General features: G+C 45.0%; 1 protein-coding gene across 2 annotated transcripts in view; it reads left to right on the forward strand.

Annotated features, from left to right (window-relative positions):
- Positions 2,997–16,857, forward strand: part of C7H14orf93 (chromosome 7 C14orf93 homolog) — a 28,128-nt gene continuing 14,267 nt past the window's right edge. Inside the window, exons 1-2 of one of the 2 annotated variants that reach the window (XM_021099247.1) lie at positions 2,997–3,054; positions 14,933–15,970. In XM_021099247.1, coding sequence (XP_020954906.1) covers positions 15,362–15,970 — 609 coding nt within the window. In that variant the 5' untranslated portion in view covers positions 2,997–3,054; positions 14,933–15,361. Of the gene's footprint in view, positions 3,055–12,858; positions 15,971–16,857 lie in introns of those variants that run through there. The other variant, XM_021099248.1, reaches the window with a different exon arrangement.

Here is a 16,857-nt window from a genome sequence, read left to right on the forward strand (position 1 = left end):
CCTCATAGTTCCTATTCAGATTCATTTCTGCTGCGCCACAACAGGAACTCCTGTCCTAGGATATTATCAAAAGTTAATGTTTTTCTGGCTGGCTTGTGTTATTTTTTTAATTAATGGAAAATTTGGGAAAGGAAACACAAAATCTATAACCCTTAAAAATATAAACGCTCCTGCCTCATTTCCATGTAACAGGCAAAGCTGTTGCTTGGGTTGCCACATAAGCCAGGGTGATGCTAGGGTGAAAACTCTTGGAGGCAACTGGACTTTCTACTGAGAATGAAATCCTACCAAGAATGTCCCAGACTTTGAGAACCAACAAGTGAATGGAGGAGGCCTGAGTGACAGCTAGTGCTGAAATGTTGGGGATGCTGAATAAGACAGCTGGCTTGAGGTTCCGGGTGGGCAATCTATTAGCTATGAGACCTTGTAGTACCTCTCTCTGATCCTCTGTTTTCTATAAAATGGGGATGCCGATAACCTGTCTGCTTTATACTGATCTAATTATGTTATCTAATTTCATATATTTCACTTATCATATTGAATTTTCCCCAATTATCCTGGTAAAAGTCCATTACAGTTTTTTTCCTGACCCACATTCAATCAGAGATCATATTTCGAATTTAGTGGTTATATCTTTTTATTGTCCTTTAATTTAAAACAGTCCCCTCACCTTTGTGTGTGGCTTCATTACGCTGATATCTTAGAAGCATTCAGGCCATTTGTCTTGTGGAATGTTGTGAGGATGAAATCAGATAGCAATAGTTTTTTAAAGCTGTGCTGTTGAGCCAGTGAGGCACAGCAGTTAAGAACTGGGGCTATGAATGAGTTCTTTTGCGGCTCAGTGGGTTAAAAACCCAAAGTTGTCTCTGTGAGGATCCAGGTTCGATCCCTGGCCTCACTCAGTGGGTTAAGGATCTGGTATGTTGCCGAAAGCTGCTGTGTTGGTTGCTGATGCTCCTCGGATCTGGCATTGCTATGGTTGTGGCGTAGGCCTCAGCTGCAGCTCCAATTCGACCCCTAGCCTGGGAACTTCCATATGCTGTGGTTGCATAAAGAAAAAAAAAAGAACTTGGGCTATGAAGCTAGATTTTCTGGGTTCAAGTTCCAAGCCTACCTCTTACTAGCTCTGTGACCTTAGTCAAATTATTATACCTCTCTGTGCCTCAGTCTAATCTATAAAGTGAGGATAATGATAGTACCTCCCCACTATTACAGAGATTATTAAATAAGTCAATACCTGTAAAGTGTTCAGAGCAATCCTTGCACATTAAGTGCTCATAAACTGTTACTATAGAAGACAAATACTTGTGGGATCTGAGTTTCAAAATCTTAGCTAGAAAAAAAATCCACTCATTTAATTATATATGATTTTTTTTTCAGTGCTTAATAAATGTCCATAATTATGCCAGCTGCTGCAGTAAGGATAAAAAAAAGAAAAAAGTTCCTGAAGGGAGTTCCCACCATGGCTCATGAGGATGCAGGTTTGATCCCTGGCTTTGCTCAGTGGGTTAAGGATCTGATGTTGTCATGAGCTGTGCCATAGGTCACAGAAGCTGCTTGGATCTGATATTGTTGCCCCTTGAATCTGTGGTGTAGGCTGGCAGCTGCAGCTCCTATTCAACCCCTAGCCTGGGAACCTCCATATGCCGTGGGTGTGGTCCTAAAAAATAAATCCCCCCAAAAAGTTCCTGAATGGATGAAAGTTTAAGATATATAATCTCTGGGAGTTCCCTTTGTGGCACAGTGATTAATGAATCCGACTAGGAACCATGAGGTTGTGGGTTCGATCCCTGGCCTTGCTCAGTGGGTTGAGGATCCAGTGTTGCCATGCGTGAGCTGTGGTGTGGGTTGCAGATGCAGATTGGATCCCACGTTGCTGTGGCTGTGGCTGTGGCTGTGGCTGGCAGCTACAGCTCTGTCTGATTAGACCCCCTAGCCTGGGAACCTCCATATGCCACAGGAGCGGCCCTAGAAAAGGCAAAAAGACAAAAAACAAACAAACAAACAAAAAAAAAACCAAACTCTGATCTCAATTTACTAGGGTGAAATTACTAAAACATTTGAAACAATCAAGGTAGAATTAAGCACAGCTAACTTGAGTAAGCATGAAGTTCATGCTGATAAAGGAGAGAAGGAAGTGGTCTGCGTTGACTGAAACAGCTGAAGAATGGATAAAAACTGACTAGTCAAAGACAGGCATTATTTACTGCAGACGGATGAGACCACTTGAGCAAAGGAATAATACCAATAATACCGGAGTGAAGAGGTGAGGGCAGTGGGACCCAAGTACAAACAGGGGCCTGGGGCCAGACTATGGGTGGTTTAAAATCCAAGTGTAAACAATCGGGTCTTCATGCAGGAGGTAAAGGGAGACCATTTTAGGTTCTTGAGAATGCAGTATTAGCCAAATAGAGGAAAAACTGGGGACGAAGGCTGAGCAAAATCCACGCCCAAAGTGTAAGACTACTTTATTTTTCACCTGAAGGACATCACATACTTGTAGGAATGTTCACTTAAAGGTGGGAGCGTTAAGCAACAGACGTGACCCAGACATTCTACCTGGAAATCATGAACTCTGGCCCAAGGACCAAGTGCTTGATGCATAATCCCAGTTTAGAAATTTTACTGACTAGTTAAGTTTGGCAAATTGTCGGAAGGTGCTCACTCACTGGATTGTTATTTATGCTGATGACGAGGGCCTGGATTCACAGAGGAAAAAAACAACATGGGAAAGGGTGAAAGGGGGGGTGAGAAAGTGAAAGGAAGGGGAAAGAAGTAGGGAAGGGCACAGGTGTCAGCCATGGCGCCAGAGACCGAGCTGCAGAGGTCGGGGGTCTGGAGTCTGGGGTCGGGGGTCGGGTGGCCCTTAGGAGCGCCCCCTCCCCCAGGGGCACCGTCCTCAGGCGCCGCGCGTGTGCTCGCGGGCGGGGCGCCCCGCGGCCGCTGGCGGCCAATCCGGGCGGGCGTCCGGGGAGGGGCGGGGCTTGCCGGCTCCGGCTCCGCGAGTCCTCCTTTTTGCACACACACGAATACAAAGAGCCATACGACCTTCGGGTATCCTTTTTCCATTTTTTTTCCTCCTTAATCTTGTGTGTGTTTTCAAATTTTTTAAAAATAGAGATCTGTGGCAGTGCTGGGGTGAGGAAACTGTTGCTAAGGGGAATGTGCGCTTTCCCCCATTTCTTTTTCTGTCTCTCTTCCTCTTTCTTTTTCCTGGTCAAGGTTTTAAATATACCAAGAAGTTGAGAAGCAGGATGGCCGTGTACAACTGTTTCCAGCCAAATTTATATTTTTTCTTTTTGCTATCACATTTTAAGAACTGGTAAATTTTTATGGTCAAGGGATTTAAAAAAAAAATTTGGCCTCTTGGGAAGTATAGATTTCTTTTTTTTTAAGCGGGCTCGAAGGGATAATGTAAATTTCTGCCACAGGCAACGTCGAAGGAAGCGGAGATTTGAGACTCCCTCACAAAGCTGTTTGCGTGCGTTTTACACACCCTCCCCCCAGAACCAAAACTAAGTGGCTTGAATGTGGCAATTGTCCAAGGCCAAGAGGCTAAAAATGTTTAGATATTCTTAATTGTAACACTCATTTCCCTGGGGAGGGGGGAGTCAAAGCCCTTCTTACAGTATGTCTTACAAACATTTTTCATGAGAACCTTGTGTGTGTGTGTGTGTGTGTGTGTGTTTCCTGAAGCAAATAATTTCGTAAAGATTTATCTTGGGGTTTTGTGCTTTGTGTATATGTACAGTATGTGTATATGTGCCATATCAGATTTTATTTTCAAAAGTGACTGCCTTTGGTTTTATGTGTGCAAAGTAGCCCCTAGGATGTGGATTTTTTTTTTTTTTTTCTGTTGTGTTCCCAAATGTGATCCAGACAGGAGTTTATGTGCAAATTAAACCTGAGAAGAAATCCCATGCATAAAATACTTAGGCACTTTCATTCTATGTGCATTTGATATTTTTTTTGCTCTACTTCTAAAGTACCAGATTAAATTGCCAGGGAATATGTAGTCCATGTGGCAAATGAGGATATGCAATTTATTGAGTCTGTGGTTAAAGCCTTCTTTAGTGACTGTTTTGCCTTAGTGGTTTTGGTTTTTATTGTCTCACGTTCTTAAATGTACAGCTGTGTATATTTTGGCCTTTATGTGTGGTTTGGTTGGTGTGTTCAGAAGGGAAGTTCTCTCTTGGCTTTTTGACAAAATGGTCGTTTATAGGTTGGGATTTGTTTCAAAAGCTCCACAGCTGGCAAAGTATCAGGAAAATAATTTAGTCAAGTCCAATTCTCAGAAACTGTTCATAGTGGTGGTGATGATGGAGGAGGGGCCAAGAGGAAGCAAAGGCCAATAATATATATGCAGGATAAGAAATGCATTTTGGTTATCATGTTGCATTTTTGGAATGAAAATGCTCAAAGTCACAGAGAGAAGTGTGTGTATGAATTGAGAGGGCTGAGAGCAGTGTCTCCCTGTACAGGAGCTGTATTCTCACTTCACTCTTTCAGAACCACTGTCTCCTATTAGGAGTCCTACAGAAAATATTTACATTCAAATCTGTATTTGCAGATTGGGGTGAAAGCATAGGAAGCATATGGGCTGATGAGGGAGAAACTGGAATGTCACAAGTGAAGTAGCAACCAGGAGATAAAAAAAGGATCTATGGTAGAGTTCAAATTTCACACAAAACCCCAGTATGACGATGGTAGTACATTCCCGTTCCCCAGCCAGCAACCCACTCAGTTTCAAACAGTATTTAGGATGCCTAACAAATGCGATAAAATTATCTGTACATGTCTTTACATTCACTATAAGGTGGCCCTCTTTGGACCCTCTGGATTTCTTACCTGTACTGAGTGCATTTTTATTCCCTAATAAGTCAGATCAGTGCTTAATAAATGTCTCAAATGTGGATCATTCCACAAATTTAGACCTGCATGTCTTTGGAATCCAGTCAGTCTAGTGACCTTTGTGATGGCAGCAGTGCTGAGAATTTTAATGGAGTTTTGCTCTTTCTTACTCTTTCCCACTTCACTGCAGGCCATCACATATACTTTCTACCTTCTCAGAAAACAGAAAGCTCTTCCTAGAGCAGTACACAGCCCAAGCCCCTGTCTTCCTAGACTACTTGATTTTTGCTAGGAATTTAGGCTCACAGCCAATGTCCTTGCTTTGAGTTTCTTCGTAAGAAAGAGAATTCCTCCTACGAATGTACCTCCTACCAAGGCAAAATAAAGCTAAACTCGGTTTAGCCTGGGATTCGCGAGGTCCCTCAAGATGAAAACTTTGAACTAAGGGCAACTAATACCTTGTTAGTGGTATCTGAAAAATCTGTAACTGAGGCCGGCAGGAACTAAAAGCTTGTCACTACCAAATGTAAGAGACCAATTTGTGGTCACTGTACCTACGACCGTGTACACGCAGCTTTCCGGGCAGCAGAGAACAAAAGCGAGTAAACAAAACAAAAAAGCCACCTAAAGATGGCGTCTGACGGCCTTGAAAAAGGCTCCAGTCGTATCTCTCCCTGAAGAGGCCCCTCCCCTCCCTGGCTCTTTGAGTGATTGTGGATTGTGGCCAATAACGTTCTCGACCCTACTCCGCCCAGTCGTCCATCTACCAATCACCGAGGGCCCAGGGACTGGTGGGGCGGGGCTTAACCGCGTGCGCGCGCCGGACGGGTACACGCGCCGGCGCCGCGGTCTTCCCCAGCTGTCCGCGCGCGCCCGCCTCAGCACAGCTGAGTCAGCTGCCGCTAGGCGCGGGGCACACGTGGTGGGACACCCGTAGGGCCGCCAAAGCGAGACTGCTACAGGAAGTCCCCTCAGTCTTCAGAGCTTTCTTACAAACATAGTCTGCTTAAGGTGACCCAGCAAGATCCCCAGCTGCGTCTCGGGCCAGTCTGCTCTTTGCGTCCTCTGCGGAGCACCCCTTTCCCGGAACCCTCAGGGCACAGTCTACCCGGGGGGACCCAGTGGCAGGGCGCCCTGTCCCCTCGAGCTCTGCTACCCCTTGCGCCGCTGAGGCTGCCCTGCTTGCAGCTGAAACACACCTTCTCTTCGGAAATGGTTGTGTGTTCCTGGTGCCTACCTTGTCAACTTTGACTAATATTTAATCAGCTAACATTTACCGAGGGCTTCCTGGGCACACGATGCAGCCTTAGGAGCTAGTTTCTCATTTTTCAGTTTCTTCATAAATGCAGGAAGAGTCCTTTACGTCAGGCGCACGGATGCGAAAGTCTTAAACTGGAAATTTTAATGTCACCAAGTTGCGTTTTAGCAGACGTAATTTTAAAAAGACGGTGCTACCCTGGGTTAAACAAACTCATATTATTATACACACATACATGAAATTTCCGGATTACGTGGAATCCTTAGGACCTCATTCTGCCCTCTGGGACTACATCTCTTTCTAATCCCTAAAAGCGAGGTCTTAGATTTTCTTTGTAGATCTTTAGATGGGTCAGTCTTTCAAAATGTAGAAAAGTACTGTATTATAGTATTTGCTTACCTGCTTTTGTGTGATAAGAATTTCATTTCTGATAGAAATAGGTTTTGAGAGGACCTAGCGGGTGAGCCATTTTGCAACTTCAAGTGGAGTGGGGGACTGACTGGCACAGCAGAAGCTTTAAGCGGCCGTTATCCTTTTTTATTTTTTAAAATGAAGATTATGGTATGAATTGCTGTGCTTTCAATGATCACATTTAAGGAAATCCATTGCTGGCACGACCCTGAATGAGTCAGAGGCCCATTATAAAAACATATATCATTGAGTGATACCATATCCTACACATCTATTAAATAGTGAGAAAACTTTTATTTTTCATAGTTTAGAGGTGAACTCAGTCATGCAGAAAATTCAAACCCAGAATGAGTTGAAGCAAGCAAGGGAGCTGCCAAGAGTATGATATATTTAGCTCTAACAAAAATACATGTGACTTGAGAGGAAAGGGATAGTTAAGATTATGGACAGTCTCACCCTGAACTGTCTGTCTAAAGAAGATGAGTTTTCTTTCTTCTTTATCTAAATAGTTTTTGTTTTTTTTTTTTGTCTTTTCTAGGGCTGCACCCACAGCATATGGAGGTTCCCAGTCTAGGGGTCTAATTGGAGCTACAGCTGCTGGCCTACACCACAGCCACAGCAACGCCAGATCCAAGCCACATCTGTGACCTACACCACAGCTCACAGCAATGCCTGACCCTTAACCCACTGAGCAAGGCCAGGGATCGAACTCTCAACCTCATGATTCCTAGTTGGATTCATTAACCACTGAGCTACTACAGGACTCCAATCTAAATAGTTTTGAAAAAATATCAAAATTACTGGTAAGTACAATTTCTAGGCTCCTTTCACAGGTATTAAAATTACACCAATACCAAATAAACCCCAAACACAGAGATTTTATGCAAACTTAACTTTGCCAGCTGCTGTCATTTCGTGTTGATATAATAGGACTGAATCTCCCTCTTTTTCTTAACATTCAATTCTAGATGTTGATAGCGTTTTGCAAAAGGCATGTGTATTTTTCTATGGTGGTCAATCTTAGTTTATTCCTATTTTTTCATTCTTCAACAAAAATGTGAACTCCTGATTTTAAAATCAGTAGGAGTTCCCAATGTGGCTCAGTGGCAACAAATCTGACTAGCATCCATGAGGACGTGGGTTTGATCCCTGGCCTTGCTCAGTGGGTTAAGGATCTGGTGTTGCCATGAGCTTCAGTGTGTGTAGGTTGCAGACAAGGCTCAGATCTGGCATTGCTGTGGCTGTGGTGTAGATCGGCAGGTACAGCTCCAGTTGGACCCCTGGCCTGGGAACTTCCTTATGCCATGGGTGTGGCAATATAATAAAGTAAAATAAGCAACCTGAAACTGCAAATTTTGACAGTATTAATAATAATGGTACAGATACTGCCTGGATAATTTGCCATTGTTTTGCCAAATGTTCCATGGACTGCTTCATGGGTTATTGTATTAAACAGTTATACATTGTGAGAGGTAAAGGTACCAGAATAAAGTTTAGATATGTTAATAACTTTGGAAGGGTTAAATGGGATCTAGAACTTTAGTGATGGAAAAAATCGAGAATGATGAATTATGTTAGATCTGGAGTGTTAGAAAAGAATTTAACAGGTTTTAACAACAGATAATGCAGCACTATCTGTAATAAAGTTCTCTTATCAATTTGAATTATTCATACTGAGGAAATTCTGTCTCTAAAGTAAAGAGTGTCTCAGTAGCCTACATCTTGTCTTCCTCACTTCATGTCAATGAATCTTTGCTCCTACATTAATCTTTTTTTTTGGCTGTACCTGCAGCATGCAGAAATTCCCAGGCCAGGGACTGAAACTGCACCCGGGCCACAGCAATGACAACACCAGATCTTTAACCCTCTGTACCACCAAGGAACTACTCTTGCTGCTTTTTAAATATACTGAAGCTTCTGACTTCCTTTCTTTCATGTCTAAACTCCCTTTCAAAACTGAACTCTGGAAAACTGGACTTTGTGTCCTGCTTCCATTGTCTCCATCAATTCCTTTTATCTACTGCATAGTATTACTTTCACTACAAAAATTCCTCTCTGGTCATCACCAGTGACATCACAGACAAATAAAATGTACTTCCTGGTGGTCCTGTTGTGGCTCAATGGGTTAAGGACCCAGCGTTTTCTCTGTGAGGATGTGGGTTCCATCCCTGGCCTCGGTCAGTGGGTTAAGGATCCAGCATTGCTGTGGCTATGGCATAGGCTGGCAGCTGCAGCTCTGATTTGAATTCCTAGCCCAGGAATTTCCATATGCTGCAGGTGTGGCAGTTAAAAAAAAAAGTTTTCTTAATTTTCGTCTTTTTTAAACTTTCTGCTACACAGGTGGTTAGATCCCCTCCCTTCTTTCCATCCATCCTTTCTTCCTTCCTTCCCTCCTTTTCTTTTTTAGGGCTGTGCTTGTGGCATATGGAAACTTCTAGGCTAGGGGTTGAATCAGAGCTGCAGTTGCCAGCCTATGCCACAGCAACGGCAACCCCAGATCGGAGCAGCATCTGCAACCAATGCTGAATCCCAACTTTCCTCAATGCCAGATCCTTAACCCACTGAGTGAGGCCAGGGATCAAACCCAAACCCTCAGGGAAACTAGTCTGGTTTGTAACCTGCTGAGCCACAGCAGGAACTCCAGATCCAACTTCTTGATTCTACTTTGGCTTTCATAACTGTTTTTCTCCCACCTTACTGACCATTCTTCTTTTTTAATGAAGCATCTTCCATGGATTGGCTTGAAGTGTTGTCCTTGGCCTTTGCCAAGAACTTTATACTTACTCCTGGGAGAACTCATCCACTCTGAGGCTCAACTATAACCTCCTGCTAAACTTTTCAAATCTGCATTCCAGCCCCGAACTTCCTCTTGTTTTTGTCTTTCATTCCTAGACTGTTGCTTTCAGAACATTCCATTTAGGAGTTCCCCTCCTGGGGCAGCGGAAACAAATCTGACTAGGAACCATGAGTTGCGGGTTCGATCCCTGGCCTTGCTCAGTGGGTTAAGGATCCAGCCTTGGCATGAGCTGTGGTGTAGGTCATAGACTTGGCTCGGATTTGGCGTTGCTGTGGCCCTGGTGTAGGCCGGTGGCTACAGCTCCGATTAGACCCCTAGCCTGGGAACCTCCACATGCTGCGGGTACGGCCCTAAAAAGACAAAAAGACAAAAAAAAAAGAACATTCTATTTAAAGATACTGCCATCAGTTTGAAATTTAAGTTGATATATAAATGTACATCTTCTCAAATGCTCTTGTGTCTCCTCTCAGTGTACTCATTTCTATTATTCTGTTGGTGGTACCATCTTGTTATCCTTAGGTTTATAATCTCGACATTGTCTTTAACCAATATCTCTATCCTCTGTGCGTGTGTGTGTATGTATATGTATTTTTAGTTATTATTTTTTGCCAATCTGTGGCATATGGAATTTCCTGGTCCAGGGAGGAAATCCGAGCCACAGGAACAACCTATGTCACAGCTGTGGCAACACCAGATCTTTAATCCACTGTGCCACAGTGGGAACTCCCCTTCTCTGTATATATTTTTGTTTGTTTTTTGGCTGCTCTGCAGCATATGAATTTCCTGGGCCAGGAATCAAATCCGAGCTGTGACCTAAGCTGGAGCTGTGGCAACACAGGATCCTTAACCCACTGAGCTCAGCTGGGAATGGAACCTGCATCCCAGGGATCCCAAGACCCTGCCAATTCCATTGTGCCACAGTGGGAACTCCATCCCCCAGTATATATATTTTTTCCTTTTTTTTTCTTTTTAGGGCCACACCTATAGTACATGGAAGTTCCCAGGCTAGGGGTTGAGTTGCAGTTGAATTGGAGCTGCAGCTGCTGGCCTATACCACAGCCACAGCAACCCCAGGTCCGAGCTGCATCTGTGACCTACCCTGCAGCTTGCAGCAACGCTGGATCTTTAACCAGGGATCAAAACCAGGGATCAAACCTGCATCCTCATGGGTGATAGTTGGCTTCTTAACCTGCTGAGCCCCAGTGGGAATTCCGCCCACCTCCCTGTATTTTTGTGTGTGTGTGTCTTTTTTAAGAGTTATTATTAGTCCTTCCTCCAGGATGTTGAACTTTAATATCCACAACGCTCATTCTTTTTTTTTTTTTTTTTTTTTTTTTTTGTCTTTTTGCTATTTCTTTGGGCCGCTCCCGCGGCATATGGAGGTTCCCAGGCTAGGGGTCAAATCGGAGCTGTAGCTGCCAGCCTATGCCAGAGCCACAGCAACGCGGGATCCGAGCCGCGTCTGCAACCTACACCACAGCTCACGGCAACGCCGGATCGTTAAACCACTGAGCAAGGGCAGGGACCGAACCCGCAACCTCATGGTTCCTAGTCGGATTCGTTAACCACTGCGCCACGACGGGAACTCCCACAACGCTCATTCTTATCAATTCTCTCCAGGATTAAACATCTCCTAGTTGCTAACTCTTCTACTCTAGGTATCTAAAACAGGGGTCAGCAAACTATAGACCATGGGCTAAGGTCTGGCCTGCCACCTGTTTTTGTATGGCCCATGAGCTAAGAGTGGCTTTTCTATTTTTTAATGTAAATATTAAATGTAGTATTTTGTGACATTTCTGTGTCCATAAAGTTTAGTTGGAACACAGCCATGCTCTTTGTTTATGTATTGTCCATGGCTGTTTTGTGCTGCAGTGGCAGAGTTGAGTAGTTGTGACAGAAACTATAACTATTTAATCCTTTACAGGAGTTTCCTGGTGACTCTGTGGGTTAAGGTCGTGGTGTGTTCACTACTTTGGGGCGGGTTCATCCCTGGCCTGGGAACCTTTGTGTGCTGGGGGCATGGCTAAAAAAAAAAAAAAAAAAAAAAAAAAACTTTTAAAAAGAAAGGTTTGCTGCCCACCCCCGCGTGAGTTTCCTTAACTTGATTTTCAAAGTCTTCTGTCAGTCCGTACCTTTTATATAGGCCCTTTTGCTCTGACCTCTCACATGTACCCTGTCAATTCTGTAATTTTTTTTTTTCTCTCATTGATTATGTCTTCCTACCACCCTATGAGTTCATCCTGTACCTGCTCAAGACTCAGTTGGAGGTTTTTCTTCTATAAGACCTCTTTCTCGGAGTTCCCGTCTTGACACAGTGGAAATGAATCAACTAGGAACCATGAGATTGCGCGTTTGATCCCTGGGCTCGATTAGTGGGTTAAGGATCTGGCATTGCTCCAAGCTGTGGTATAGGTCGCAGACGCGGCTTGGATCTGGTTTTGCTGTGGCTCTGGTATAGGCTGGCAGCTGTAACTCTGATTCAGCCGTGAGCCTGGGAACTTCCATATGCCTTGGATGCGACCCAAAAAAGAAAAAAAGGAAAGGAAAAAAAAGACCACTTTCTCACAAGATTTCATTCTGTTGATCTTTCCATCATTTTGAACTAACTCCTCCAGATTATTTTTAGTCTGTACCATATTTTTAGGCACTTGTATATATTTTGCCTTGTTGGGTAGACATTCTCTTCTCACAGGCACTGTAAGCTCCTTGCCTGTAGGGACTTCACTTGAGTACTTGGAGGTGGCAGTCCACTTGGTAACTCATTCTTTAGCACGCCCTAGCATATAAAGAATTTTTAGAAACTTTTTTTTAAAACTTGCTCATGTTCTGTAACAAGAGATATGTATACCTAATAAAATTAGTGTTTGTTTTTAATCACTTATCTAGCTTTAAGTTGGTTAGGAAATATTGGGGTTTTTTCAAATGATTTTTATTTTTTCCATCATAGCTGGTTTACCATGTTCTGTCAATTTTCTATGGTACAGCAAAGTGACCCAGACACACATACATATATACATTCTTTTTCTCACATTATCATGCTCCATCATAAGTGACTAGATAGAGTTCCCAGTGCTATACAGCAGGATCTCATTGCTTTGGTTAAGAAATATTGTAATGTGATCCTGCTGTATAGCACTGAGAATGCTATCTAGTCACTTATGATGGAGCATGATGGAGGATAATGTGAGAAAAAGAATGTATATATGTATACGTGCTGGGTCACTGCTGCATAGTTGAAAATTGACAGAACACTCTAAATCAGCTATAATGGAAAAAATAAAAATCATTTATTTAAAAAAAGTATGACCCATAGTTCCCGTCGTGGCGCAGTGGTTAATGAATCTGACTAGGATCCATGAGGTTGGGGGTACGGTCCCTGCCCTTGCTCAGTGGGTTAATGATCTGGCGTTGCCGTGAGCTGTGGTGTAGGTCGCAGACGCTGCTCAGATCCCACGTTGGTATGGCTCTGGCTTAGGCCGGTGGCTACAGCTCCGATTTGACCCTTAGCCTGGGAACCTCCATATGCCGCGGGAGCGGCCCAAAGAAATAGCAAAAAGACAAAAAAAAAAAAAAAAAAAAAAAAAAAAATCATAGCTGCAGCTGCCATCTACAGTCACAGCAATACCAGATCCAAGCTGCATCTGTGACCTGCACCGTAGCTGGTGGCAACTCCAGATCCTTAACGTAATGAGCAAGGCCAGGGGTTGGGTCACATCCTCATGGATACTAGTCAAGTTTGTTAACCACTGAGCCATGAGGGGAACTCCGCATCTTTGTTTTTCTTTTTTCTTTTTGGTCTTTTTGTCTTTTAGGGTTGCACTTGTAGTATATGGAGGTTCCCAGGCTAGGGGTCCAGTCGGAACTGTAGCTGCCGGCCTATATCCGAGCCACGGCTGCGACCTACACCACAGCTCACGGCAATGCCAGATCCTTAACCCACTGAGTGAGGCCAGGGATCGAACCCCAGTCATCATGGATGCTAGTCGCTGACTGCTGAGCCACGACGGGAACTCCAAGGAACTCCTCATCTTAATTTCTTATTTTACAAATCCTGAACCAAAGTGGGAAGCATTTGTATGTTATCATCTTCATAACTTTCTTTTTTTCTCAGAACATCCAAGTTTCACATTAAACTCCTTGAATGATGTTGGTTGGAAAAAAAATTAACCTCACAGGAGCATGTAGGCCCTTAGGAAGGGAAAGATAGAGAAATGATTCATCCATAAATGGACCTGGGAATCACTTAGTGCTTTCCTTTGACCTTTAGTTTTAATTTGGCTTCAACCTTTAGTTTTTTAGGTTTAGCTGTGCCTTCCAGTGAGTCTAATGACAGAGAAGCAGTAAATGGACTTGAGTTAACTTCTTACAAGAAGTCACTATCTAGCATAGAAAAGCATTTCTCCCATATAAAGGGGAGAAAGAGCAAATTAAAGACTATTCTTTAATAACTAAATGTAATTAAAATGCATTGTCGGATTTACATTATAATATCTTAGAGGCATTGATATTGCCTGTTTCTGAAATGAGATTGCTAATTCAAAAAAACCCTTCAAAATCTCAATATATGGAAAATTCTCCTAACCTCCTTCTCTCCTTTTAATTGTGACGTTATGATATAATTTACAAGGTAAGACAGAAATGTATCTCTTGAAGAAACTGTAAACATACTTAAGATCTTGTCACTTAGGGAGCTTCAGGCAGGAAGATTCTTTTTTTCTGTAATCAATTGTCATTTAGAAAAAGACAACATGAAATTCCTTGGAGTGTTCTCAGTGGTACAAACCAACCCTCCCACATCTTTTTCCCTTTTTTTACTTTTTCTCCTGGAGTAATTTAGTTGCTTAACTACAGTGATTCAAAAGAGAGGCAGTTTGGTTTATCATTGATATTCTGGTCTCTCCTTTCGGGGGCTGGTTGTGTGAGCAGAGTGGCAGCATGTGGCTACTTAGATACTCTCATTCAGCTCTGCCTGTCCCTTAAGCAGCATGAGAAGTGGAGATGAGGGGCCCCAGAGGTGATTTCTTTGGGCTACCAGCTGGAGGATGCAGAGCTGCGTGTTTCCTTTGCAGAGGCCAGAGGCCCAGGTATACAAAATGGGAGAGTAGGGGGCTGTGGTTTCTGTAACTCAACTTTCCCAGCTTTTCCTTTCATTTCCCTGCCCATCCCCAAAGCATTGATGATATAATAGTGTGAGGTTGGCAACGTGCTGGGGGCTGCATCGATTGGCCTTTTCCTTGTTTAGGAGTCTTACTCTGAATGCATCTGTATGAAAATTATCGAGAGGGTAGACTCATGATTCTGTATGTCAACAAAAAGTGGTATCAGCTAAAAAAAAAATAAACGCTAGATTGAAAGTAGCAATAACTGGATTCTGCTGTCTTCCTCTGACCTTGAAAAAGATATGTAAGTTCTCTGTCTCTTCTCTAGACCTGGGTTAATATGTGTTTCCTAGATGCTAATATGTGTTGTGCAGATGAGATTAACCTACTGAAGAGCTCTGAACTCCTTAAGGAACGGTGTCAAAGCAATAAAATGCCATACTGTTATTACAGCCAAGATAGAGAGGCGGAGAAGACAGAGCTACATTTTCTTCCTTAATCTTCTCACCTTTCCAGATGCTCCTGTTTCCTTTGGAGCCCCCTCTGTTCCTTAGCTTGGAGCTGTGGGGACTGTGCCTGGGGGCAGGAAGAATGCCTTCCGCTCTCTGAAACTGTGTTGCTGGGGAAGGCCTTTGTAGGCCCATCCTTTCGGGAACCAGTCAGCGTGTCTCTGGGTGTGCTGAGTGAGGGCAGCACAGGATCTGCACATAGAAGGCCCTCTGCTCCCCAGGCCCAGGGGAGGCAGCCATGGACCCTGTGCTTCTTCACGGCTTGCCCACTCCTCCTTCACAGAACCCACCCCCGGGTGCCCAGGCTCCTCCGACCACCCTCCATGAGGGAGGAAAGTGAATCCCAAGAGGCCAACACTTCCTGCCGTCCAGTCGACTGGGGACACTTTCTGAGCAGTCCAGGAGTGTGAGCGAGGAACTTCCTGCCTTGGCTACCATGTCCTTCAGTGCCACCATTCTCTTCTCCCCTCCTGGTGGCAGTGGCGGAGGCGAGACCAGGTGCTGCTGCTGTGCCTGTAAGAGCGAGACTAGTGGGGGCAGCACAGGCTGTCAGGGCGGGAATCCTCCTTCCAGCACCCCAATCACAGTGACCGGACACGGCCTGGCCGTCCAGAGTTCAGAGCAGCTCCTGCATATTATCTACCAGCGGGTGGAGAAGGCAGTGGGTCTGGCTGAGGCTGCGCTGGGTCTCGCCCGGGCCAACAACGAATTGTTAAAACATCTCCAGGAGGAAGTGGGTGAGCTGAGGCAGGGGAAGGTGCCAGCCCCCGATGAAGATGGGGAAAGCCGGCCACATGGCTCCCCGCTGGAGGAGCCGGGACCCCTCAAGGAGAGCCCCGGGGAGGCCGGCAGGGCCGTGTCCACTGTGGAAGAGGAGTGCGACAGTGTGGGCAGCGGCGTGCAAGTGGTGATCGAGGAACTGCGGCAGCTGGGAGCGGCCTCGGCCGGGGGCCCTGGGCCGTTGAGCTTCCCGGCTTCCCAGAGAGATATGCGGCTCCCGGGATGCACCCTGGCTGCTGGCGATGGGCCCCCGATGCTCAACCCCGTAAGTACAGCCACCATGCAGGGCATGCGTGGGGCTGCACTTCTGTGCTTTTCCCGCCCTCTCCTCTCTCTCTCTCCTTTCCAGCCGTCAACCTTTCTTTTGGTTGTATTTGCGATAAACAGCGCCGTACCAAGTTTCCTTTGCCTTCAGGGAGAGTCAGCCCTGTTGCTTTTTTTCCCCTGCATCAGCGCCTCTTGGCGGAAGGTCACTGCTGGCCTGAGTGAGGGGACTGCCCAGCCCTCCCGCCCTGTCACTCTGCATGGCACCTTCTCCACAGCTGCCTCGGCTGCTTCACAGGCTCTGCTTCTCCTGGCGAGGATGCCTGCCGTGCACAGACGGCTCATTCATATTTTATCACGGGCCCTCTGCTTGCCAAGAGGAATTCAGGACTACCAGAGAGACGGGGACGTGGAGGAGAGAGAGGCAGAGGCAGGGAGAGAGGGAGAAGGGAAAGTGGGAGGGAGAGGACAAAGACAACAGCAGGCAGGTGTAGGGAGGGAAAGAGGCGGAAACCAAGGGTTGAGGAAGGAGGAAAAGTGGGAAAAAAAGAGCAGAGACAAAAGACGACCCTAAATGGAAGGAGAATGGATGCTCAAGAGAGGGAGTATGAGGTAAGGTAGGAGGGAGGTAGAGGAAAGGGAATAAATGAGGAAAAGAAATGGACAGCTGAGCATTAATAGTAAGAGGATAACACAGAGAGAGAAAAAGGGAAGCGAGGGGGCCTCTTTTATGAGCAGGAAAAGACATAGAAGTTCACTGTGCTATTTCAGCTTCTTTCCTGCTCAGGGCCATACGAGCAGGAAAAATCCTGGCTGAGTAGAGTAAAAACTGCAGAATGTCACACATAGAAGTAGGAAAGGCGATGGAGCGACTCTAGAGATCACAGA

Source organism: Sus scrofa, chromosome 7 (assembly GCF_000003025.6).
Source record: "Sus scrofa isolate TJ Tabasco breed Duroc chromosome 7, Sscrofa11.1, whole genome shotgun sequence".
Classification (NCBI taxonomy): domain Eukaryota; kingdom Metazoa; phylum Chordata; class Mammalia; order Artiodactyla; family Suidae; genus Sus; species Sus scrofa.